General features: G+C 35.8%; 1 protein-coding gene across 1 annotated transcript; it reads left to right on the top strand.

The window, feature by feature from the left end:
• Positions 1 to 397: 397 nt before the first annotated feature.
• On the top strand, positions 398 to 677 carry LOC142226525 (large ribosomal subunit protein eL29-like). Its single transcript, XM_075296585.1, has one exon. It carries the CDS (start codon positions 439 to 441, stop codon positions 670 to 672), a length of 234 nt encoding a protein of 77 aa, XP_075152700.1. The 5' UTR covers positions 398 to 438; the 3' UTR covers positions 673 to 677.
• Positions 678 to 10,945: the final 10,268 nt, after the last annotated feature.

Here is a 10,945-nt window from a genome sequence, read left to right as displayed (position 1 = left end):
AACTACACCCAGAAAAAAGGGGCTCTAATGCCAACTGAACTTTATTTTAGTCAATGAAGATTAGTTGATTTTATTTAAATTGTGCACAATATGAGTAAATGTTTTTATTTGAATAATTTTTTGCTAACTTTAATGACTTGAACTAAAAATAAGAAAAAAAGTTGTATACAAATATAGTGCACAATTTTACTAAAAACTAAAATAGTTCCTATTTTCCTAAAATGGCAGAAGTTTACTTAAATTGAGTTCATAGGTCTCCCAAATGAGTAATTTTTACTAAAATTGTACCTGTCTCGAACTTCATACAGCGCTAAAGACATTTTACCAATATTTAAATCCAATTTTTTCTTTCAACATATGCAATTTCTTCAATTTGACAAAAATTATTAACTTATTTTTCTTTTCCCCTAAACTGTCAAAAACCTATTAGCGTATAAAATGGCCAAGCCAAAGAATCACACTAATCACAATCAAAACAGAAAGGCCCATGGTAATGGTATCAAGCGCCCAATGCGTAAACGCCATGAATCCACTATGGGTATGGATGTTAAATTCTTGACTAACCAACGTTTTGCCCGCAGAAACAAATTGTCCCGCGCTGAAGCTGACCAACGCTACAAGGATCGTATGGCCGCACAAGCTGGCAAGGAGAAGCCCGTTTTTCTCCAATAGAAAAATACAGTTTTGTTTGGCTCTATATGTATTGCCATTTTAAGACAAGTTTTCCAAAGTGGTGTGCTTACAAGGGAATAAAACGTAACGTAACGTATGTTGCAATTTGAAAACTATTTTAGTTAAAATTTTCTAAAATAAAGCTACATTTTCTTCCACGGTGGTTTCACTTTTTGGTGTATGCAAAGCCATCACACGCTGTCCATAATCTGATCCATTGCAGGCCAAGCGGCACTTTGGTATATTTTAGTGCCAATTTTAGTACTCTCCAAAATGCACCAGCTGCAAAAGTTCAACGGATTGAGATCCGTTGATTTTGATGGCCATTGGGTAGTAGAAATGAAGCAAAGAACCTCTCTCTTAAGCCATTCTTGATTGACGAGTGGTGAGAGCGATGCTGCTGATTCCTTTTCGAATGTCAATGGTCTGCGGCCGAAAATTTTGTCTGCCCAGGGCCTCAATACATTTTCCTGATAATTTACGAAATTAAACGGTCGATGAATACGACCGGGGATCGACTATCAGCCGTTACTGTAGGTCACTCCACTACCATTGGCTGCTTAAGTTCTGTTGGTCAATCGAAGGTGTAAATTTTCATTGGCGGCTTGATTTTTGCTGGCCAAACCAAGGTGTAAATGATCAGCTGACCGTTTTTGCCAAGGAGACCCGATCACAAAAACTGCTCAATTGAAAGACCACTTTCGTTAAAGCAAAGCAACTATAGCTTATCTTCTTACACCAATTGAGCCACCATGGTGCAATGGTTAGCATGCCCGCCTTGCTTACTCAAGGTCGTGGGTTCGATTCCTGCTTTGACCGAACACCAAAAAGTTTTTCAGCGGTGGATTACCCCACCTCAGTAATGCTGGTGACATTTCTGAGGGTTTCAAAGCTTCTCTAAGTGGTTTCAGTGCAATGTGGAACGCCGTTCGGACTCGGCTATAAAAAGGTGGTCCCTTGTCATTGGAATCGGGCAGCACTCAGTGATAAGAGAGAATTTCACCAATATGGTATCACAATGGACTGAATAGTCTAAGTGAGCCTGATACATCGGGCTGCCACCTAACCTAACCTACACCAATTGTTGATTTTGTTGAAAATCCCATTTTCATTGGACCGGAAGAATCGGTGTTTTCACGACCTCAACAATCGCTTTTGGCCTTTTGTATTGGCAATGCGAAGTTGCCAATTAAATGCCAAATGTAAGTCATTAAACTGCAATGAAAATATCTTCAAATAGGTACGACGTACATAAAAATTAAAAAATTGTGTCAATTAATTAATTATATATTTATTTTTTCGTTGAATTTTTGAGATCATAAAATTGATTTTCCTTTCACAATTACCTGTTTATATGAAAACCGGTTCTACCAATTATTTATTTAGAAAAAAAGGTAGGTTTTTAAAACAATAAAACACCGATTTTTTGATTGCTCTAGAAGCAATTCCTTGGCTCTTTTCAGTCTACTGTTTTTTTGTGCATCGGTGAGCCTTTGCACTTTTTGGAACTTCAAAGGCTTTAGTCCAAGCTCATTTTCCAACATGCGTTGCTTCCGTTCTTGTCATATGTTCTGCTCACTAGGTACACCTTCCCACCACTCCGGCGTGGATTTCTAGTATTTATTATTTCTGGTGTTGTTACCGTTTTTCGTCCATTTTTTGGACGTTATGCAACACCCGCAGTATCCCGGAAACAAGCAATGGTGCGAGAAACAAAAAGATTTATTAACATTTAAATGCTAAAGGGCTATTACGATAGCCACTTTTGGTTTTGCATCCAAATATAAAGTAATCACACGCTATCACGCTTGAAATCAATCACGGATATCATTATTTCTAAATGCAGTAGATCAAAATGCTTTTGTGAGCTTGTAAACGATAAAATAAACTTTCACTGGAATAAATCTGTCAGCCCTCAAAAGAGCGATTTAAAAATGCTAGCAAACCTGGAGATGGTTAGAATACATATCTGCCACCCTATATATTAACATTTTTGGACTCTGCGATCTCAACTCGGCAAAGCGATGGTCTTATGGATTTGTTATTAGCTTTATTTTCGATTATATGAGTGATTCTAATAAATTTATGTTCTAGCATAGTATCCAATTAAACATGTAGGTGTAGTGTTTTAAAATTAAATATAAATTTACAACTGCAATTTAATGTAATAATGTTCATTATGTTCGAATGATGTTTAATTAAAATGCTTTAATAATATATGCAGTTTAAATTATTTTTTCGAGTCTTTTATAATTCTTAAAAGTCAAGTAAACACAAACCCATATAAAAAAAAAACGAAGAAATCCCAAAGAAGAGCATAGTTCTGAATTCGTTTATACTGATGTTTTAATCGTAACAAGAAATCTTTTTACGCCCACATGTAGCAATGCAATTCACTTCAATTCACTTCCGTTTTCTACCTTTGTGAGTGAGTGAGTGTATGTGCATGTGTATGTTTTATGTGTGCGTTGTGCACATTTGTGTGTCTAAATCAGAAGTGATACTGAACCGAACATAAAATCCAATGAGCAAACGATTTAATCCTTATCCATGTTAGCTCAAAGGCAAAACGAGTAAACGAAAAAAAATGCTCTGAACTATTTCATAGAATTGAAAGCAAAGCAAGTGAACCCAGCCGAAAGGAAACAACACATACGTTCTTATTGTACCAATGGAAATGTGGGTGGATTCAGATGCATGTAAATGTAGACAATAGTGCGGGTGGTACAAATTTGCGTTCTTCAAATCGATATTTTCTTTAGAACAATTTTAAACATAGGAAACTGCAGATTTATAAAGATGATAGGGTTCGATAAAGAGTTGTCATAATTTATAGGCACGTCTACAAATCAACTCCTAGGGTCGAACTCTTGGTAACTGCTCAATTTGACAAATTCTGTAGAAATTGGTCTACGGAGCACTGAAGTTGGCAGCCCTTTGAATGACATCATATTTCTTTGTAAGATGACTTAATTTACTAGTAACAGCTTCATATTACGCAGTATATCAATATATTTCGAATGCATATGCCAATCGACCCCTCTATCAATTTTCGTATTAATCAACCCACCTTAATGTTTATGCTGTGCAATTTGAATATGAATGTGACTGTGAGCAGTTTGAAGTGTATCAATGAATACGAATGTGGTTGCATGAACCGTTCTTTACACATATGAAAGGTAAAATCTGTTATTTTTCTGCCCCCAAAATCGTAAAGAAATCTACGTACAAATGAATCCATTACAAGCAATTCAGAGATGCCAAAAGAGTTATTGAAGCGATTCTAAATTACGGGCAATTTTAAAGACAAGAATTTATTTTCTTTTTCTTAAGAGGAAGACAAAAAGTTTTCAAAATGTACTTATACCACATTCACATTACACTTCCAAAATCCAATTTTAAGAGATTTCGAGCCTAATCTGTATGAGGTATTCGAACAGTCAGTAGTGATAATTCTGTTTCTTTCTCAGATTGTCGGTATGCATCTCAGAAAGTGGGGGCATCTTATTTTTTGACCATTCCGCCTTTTTCGGAATATGTTGTACGAGGATAGTCCAATTGTGCGACTCTTTCCTGAATGTATGACTTTTTTAATTAAAGTTCTCGCAGAAGTCCATTCTCACTTGGCACTTCGACAAGTCATTGATTTTTGGTGAGTTTTTCTTCAAAAAATTTTAACAATATGCACCCAAAGAAAAATTACTTTTCTCAGAAACGAAATGTTAGACAACTGAAATTCCCCTTTTTTATAAAGTATTTGCTTTAAGAGCATATGAATCCGAAATTATGATAAACAGTTCAACGCATGTCCCCCCTTTGACTTTAAAGAAAATGTTTTTGTGTCAAAAGAAAACAGAGCAATTTGACTTTTGTCTACGCAGTAAACTCAAGCAAGCATTTTTGGGTCAACTGAAGACTTTAAACATGAATCGTTACGCGCATTGAATGCTTTCCCGAAATTGACTTTAACAACTGATACGAGAATTGGAAAAATTTGGCATAAGTGTACTGCAGCTGGAAGGGTTTTTCTTGAGTGAGGATGACACAAAAAAAAAATCAAATCACTGGCAGCTCCATAGTGATGTGGGATAATAACGCCAGTCTGCTGGAATCATCTTACAAATTAAAATAAATGAAATTAAAAATCTTAAATAGCTTCGCGTTGGCATCCAAAAATCATCTCTAACGTTATTAACTTTTGTCTTTATTTGTAGCCAAAGGCGAAATAAGCTTTTGCAAATCGAACAATAGAGTCCCTGTTAGCCTTCTCCTTCTTGATTTGGTTAGGTAATCCCTAAAGGAGCTAGACAAACCTACAATAACTGAAACAAGTGCCTTTGCCTACTGCAAACGGCTACGCTACTAACGAACTAACCCAGTACTTAATGCAACGAAGTTATACGTTCCAAAATGAAATCTGTAACTGGAAACGGAAAAATGAAGACAAACTTTAACCCAAGAACATGGAATGCCGTGCACTAGGACTACACATATACGCATGTACACACCCGTACAAATAGGCAAGCTCAGGTACAATTCAGTCGAAATGTTTTATACTGAAATGTAGTGGTAGTTCCATTGACGATAGTTTGTGGTGATGATGATGGCGTTGGTGGCGTTTTTGGCCCACATACATATGGTTGCTTTTATCCTCCATGTCCATTGAGAGAAACATTGACATTACTTTTGGCCATGTTGCAAGGGATTTTACACCGATGTCGTTTGGCATCCACCAACACGTTCGCAGCTACGTTCTCAAGTAAACTTTACGACATGCAAATCCCATACCCTGGCAATAGGCGGAAATGATTGTCGGTCTTTTTTAAACATAACAACTCATCCATTTGGGAGATGATCATTGCTAACGTTCACTTCTATATTGGCGCACTATATATACTGCCACAAGTGCATAAGCTAAGCCGAGTTTGGGTCTGGCCAACTGGCAAATGGAGCAGAATTAACGATGGCACAAGGAAACGACACTAACAGTGAGGATAAACAAGAAGAACACAAAAGTAAATTGGTTTGCAGACAACAGGATATTGCAGGAAATGTTTGCTTATATAAATGGCAGGTAAATGCCCCAATAGATTCCTCAACAAATGCCATTGAAGTGGAGAAAATTGCAAAAAAACAAACAAACGCCCCGTCAGAACCCAACAAAATCGTAACTTCCAAATGTATGTAATGGAGGATTTCACGAGAAACATATAAAACAATGACCCGCCTAAAAGTATGCCATACATATATAGGATGAAACATTTTTACGATAATCAAAACATTGATAAAATATAAAATGAAGAGCTCTGAAAAACTATAAGTATGGTATACATAGAAAGAAGCACGAAATCTAGGAATGTGGTCAAGCGTTGCTTCACCAAATAGCAGGGAACTGATAGTCATAAGAAATTTCCGCCCGCAATGACTACGTACTTATTGAAGCCAAGATAAGATTTTACAGACTAGAAAGTCTTATAAACGTCACCAGCCTCTTTTAATACTTTTCCCGATTGCGGGCTTTGGCACATATCTTTCTATATATACAATAAAAGGCACAATGGCGTTCCCCTACACCATGTCACTTCATTTTTATTTTTTTTTTTTTTTTTTTTTCAAATTACACAATTAAATAGCTAATAAGCATTTAAATGCTAATTTTATTATATTATTAAAGCTATTCAGCATACAAAATAAATACCAGACGAATTAAATTATTGTAAATTCTAATAGCATTTACCATTTAACAGCACCGTTGCTTATTTGGAATGCAAACAATTCCAAATGTGTAGTTCAATTGACAAACAAACGTTCACCACTTTAGCACTCCACAACAACTGAAAAAAAAGACTAACACAAATTGTTGAAATGCGATTATTTTGCTAAACATAGGCATTTAAACAAATTTAAATATTTTCAGTATTTATTGCCTACTTTTTGATGTTTGGTTTACTTCAACAGTACATGACAAAGCTAACACGTTGGATGCATTAGTTGACAGTGGTGAACTGAAGATGAGGAGATGTCATATTGAGTGGTCCAAAAGGCCTAATATTAAACTTCGCTTAGAATAATTATTCATGGAATTTCAATGATCTCCGCTAAAGAGACTTTGTGCTGAGTTTTTTTTTTTGTCATGCGGTCGAAAGGATTCTATCGCATGGAATTTAGATATTCTTGCCATTAATACACACAAACAATTTTTGCTGGGATCCAAAGATTTTGAGCTTCCCTAAAGATATATGGCCGGTTAGGTTTGCTATAGTGGCAGCCCAATATTTTGGGTTCACTTAGGCTATTCAGTCCATTGTGTTATCAAACGTGATGAACTTCTCTTTTAACAATGAGTGCGGCCAGATGCTATCTTTAGCTCAATGACTAAGGACCGCTTACACTAAAAACAGTTTACTTAGATCCAAAGATTTATTCCCTGCCACCGATGTGGTTTCTTTAAAGTAAATACATTTTTTTATTTATTCTAACGTAAAACGTTATAAAACTCATGTATTCATATATTTAGGTTAGGTTAGCTTAGGTTAGGTGGCAGCGATGTATCAGGCTCACTTAGAATTTTCAGTCTATTGTGATACCACATTGGTGAACTTCTCTCTTATCACTGAGCGCTGCCCGATTCCATGTTAAGCTCAATGACAAGGGACCTCCTTTTTATATCCGAGTCCGAACGGCGTTCCACATTGCAGTGAAACCACTTAGAGAAGCTTTGAAACCCTCAGAAATACCACCAGCATTACTGAGGTGGGATAATCCACCGCTGAAAAACTTTTTGGTGTTCGGTCGAAGCAGGAGTCGAACCCACCCAAGGCGGGCATGCTAACCATTGCACTACGGTGGCTCCAATTCATATATTTATTTGGCCTCAGCACCTATCGGCTACACTGAAAAAACAGTGAACCCACCAGGAAGAGAACTTTTGGTTAAATTTAGAAAATTTTAACTAAACAGTATTACAAACGTTGGCATCATGTCATAAAAATAAGTAAATATTTTTCGACACATACAAGAAAATTTATTAGACATAACTAAGTTTTTTCACTTGTTAAAGAAAATTTTGTAGTTTGAAGAAAAAACTTGGAGTTCAAAATTGCAAGAATGTCTTTAGTGACATACAAAGTTCACGATGAACGCATTTTTGGTAAAATTTACAAATTTAAAGAAATTCTGAACTATTTTGTGGAAGACACGAATTTAGTGCTTCATTTATGCTTCATTTGAGTATATGTTTTTCCTCGGGTTTAGTTAATTTAACTAACGTTCACAAAAAAGTATTAGAGTAAATAAAACTTTCTCCAAACATAATATTTCTATGAACTAAAATAAAGTTAAATTGGCTTTAGTGAAATAGAGAGTTCACTTTGTTTTGAGTGTATTTAGAGGCTCGATGGCAACAAATATAATAACGAAAAAGATGAATAATAAATATAAATACAACATTATAAGAATAAATACAATGCTATTAAATGATCTTCATTACAAGTTCTACGTTAAAGAGGAGTTCATCAATAGAGTTATAAAGAAATGTCTTCACCCTTGATTTGAAAAGAGAAAAACATGTTATTGATTTTATCTCATTGGGCAAATTGTTAAAATTTATTGAGCCAGAGTATTCAATTCGATGCTTTGTCGTTTCTGTTCTACAGAACGGAATTCTCAGCTCATTAGCACCACGAGTGTTTTAAATGGATAAACATTCGTGAAGAAACTATGGAGCTTTCAATCTAGACTTTCAATTCTAATTTAAAAATTAAAATCAAAAATATATTTACTTTAAGGAAAATCTACTTACTTAACATAATTCGTTGTAGCTATACCACATCAACCTATATTTTGTCTGGTTAAAGGCCTCCAAGCAGGCCTTTCATACTACGCTGAAAATATACTTAGACCCTCTTGCAACACAAATCGAGGACAGACATATTATAATCCAGACATTCTCTCATACCTTAGAGCTAAATACACGCATGAGAGAGCCATTTCACAATTACATTTGTATTATTGTTGGCTGGCATTATGTTTGTATTTTTCACTTCGATCTCATAAATTTTCGGTTTAATTTGTGTATGTGTATTAACACATAAATTAAATGTAATTACAAGTCCTCCACAATGCCATGGCTCTTCACATTTGCCTTGTTCAGAAAAACAGACAGTCGCATAGACAAAACAATGCTCACATTCACATGTATGAAAGGCAATAATAATAACAAAAACAACAAAGACATTGACAAGGACAAAGGCGACAAGTCGCCTATACAAGCAACAAATCGACTCTGGTAGGCACTCGTAGAATAAGCCAACCAAGGAAGCGAGATCCATGAACGGTGTTTATGTTGGTACATCCCACTCTCTCTCTTTCTCTGTCTCTCTGGCTAGGGAAAAAGTAACACAACGGTTCACAATAGCAACAATAGCGTCTATGACATTTTCGGCAATTTAGTATGATTTAAGAGCTTATGGGTTGGCGTTTAAATAAATTGGCTCCGGCATTTGGCATTAGCCATGTATTTTGCTCCAAATGAGCAGGGAGCGTCTCAACAACAAAACATAATAACAACAAAACAAGAGGAACCAATTCAACAACAAGGACAAAACCGGCTACAACAATATACACAATGATAATATTTTGATTTTTGTGTTAAACAATTTAATTGTTTGTTTGTAAAGCAAAAAAAAAACAATAATAGCTCATTGTTTGCTAACAGTATGGCCGACCATGTGGTATTTTCGTTATTCATTTCAGGAAACAAAGCTCTGCGCAATACCAGGCATTATACAATTGTTGGTGGTTGCTCCTTCAGATAATAACTAATAATTGACTAATAATTGGGGGCGATCGTTTATCTTTCTCGACAAAATATATTGCGTTGTCACAAAAGAAATTAAATAATAAGAAATATAAGTTTAACCTTGGGGAATTCAAGCACATGAAAAAACTGTACGTGCATTCAAAATAAATGGTTACCCAGTTTTAAACTGTTTTTTTTTTTGTTTTCTCTTTTTAAATTAATTGCTATTTACTCTGAACCAAACAACAGGATATATTTTAGAATCAATTCACTTTTAAATTTGGATAGTAGGATACCAATATTAATGTATCCGTTTTTATACCCTGCTGTGAAACACTGTGGAACAGGGTGTTATAAGTTAATGCCCATGTTCGCAACACCCAGAAGGAGACGAGATAGGCATATAGTGTCTTTGGCAATATTGCTCAGGGGCCGGCCCAGAGACGATGTCCATCTGCCTTTTTGTGATCAAAGTTTTTAAGTTGCAGTTTCATTCCAATCGACTTAAAATTGGGACAAGTGTGTATTTTGGGTCAGAACTATGCCCCAGCCAGATTTCTAAAAAAGTTGGGAATTTTGGGGTAGTTTTCGATGCTAAATTGAATAAAAAAATAAAAGATATTTACTTATGTGGTTTCAGTTCAATTTCAGATTCATATACTTAGAAGTGGTAAAATACCCTTATTTGAAATTGATGGTGTCGGGAAGAGTGACAAATTTGGTTCATATATAGATATAGCTCCCACATATATATATCGCCTTATTTAGGCTAATATGCCCATTGTAATTTGAATTATATTGGACTGCAGGATATGTTTGGACAAATAGATTGGCATGACATGTATGGACTCATATCTGTTGACCAGCAATTCGATTTTTTGCGAAATGCTATATGTGATCTATATAACGCACTGTGCCTATTAAGAGGATCAAAGTGAAATCAGGTAATAAACCATGGTTTAACGACACGATTAAGACTGCTATTAAGGAAAGGGATATTGCATACTCACGATGGAAGCGCTTTAGATTACCACATCTTCTAGAGGAGTATCTATCGGCGCGGAGAATAGCGAACAGAAATATCAATGCGGCGAAGACTGAATATTACTCTATGCGTTTCAATTCTGCTGTAGATTCCAGGGAAAAAATGGAAAAAATCGGGCGGTTATCAAGGTGATCCAAATGACTTGAACGAGATGTTTACTAATATCCCTGCCCCTCCGACGGACACATCCTTCTATGACACGGATGACGGCATAGGAGGAAACTTATCTGAGAGGAACGATTTCGAGTTCAGGTGCGTTACCCAAGATGAGGTCATAGAGAGTTTTTTCACGGTTAAGTCGAATGCTATTGGCCTGGATGGAATGGACCCCAGGTTTATACGAATACTGCTCCCTCAACTTATACCTCTTTTCACCTACTTATTTAACACAATTCTGACCTCCAGTACTTATCCCACGATATGGAAGC

The sequence above is a fragment of the Haematobia irritans genome, chromosome 2, assembly GCF_050003625.1.
Source record: "Haematobia irritans isolate KBUSLIRL chromosome 2, ASM5000362v1, whole genome shotgun sequence".
NCBI classification, from domain to species: Eukaryota; Metazoa; Arthropoda; class Insecta; order Diptera; family Muscidae; genus Haematobia; species Haematobia irritans.
Note: the sequence above shows the minus strand (reverse complement) of the source record. Positions and strands in the feature narration are given on the sequence as shown.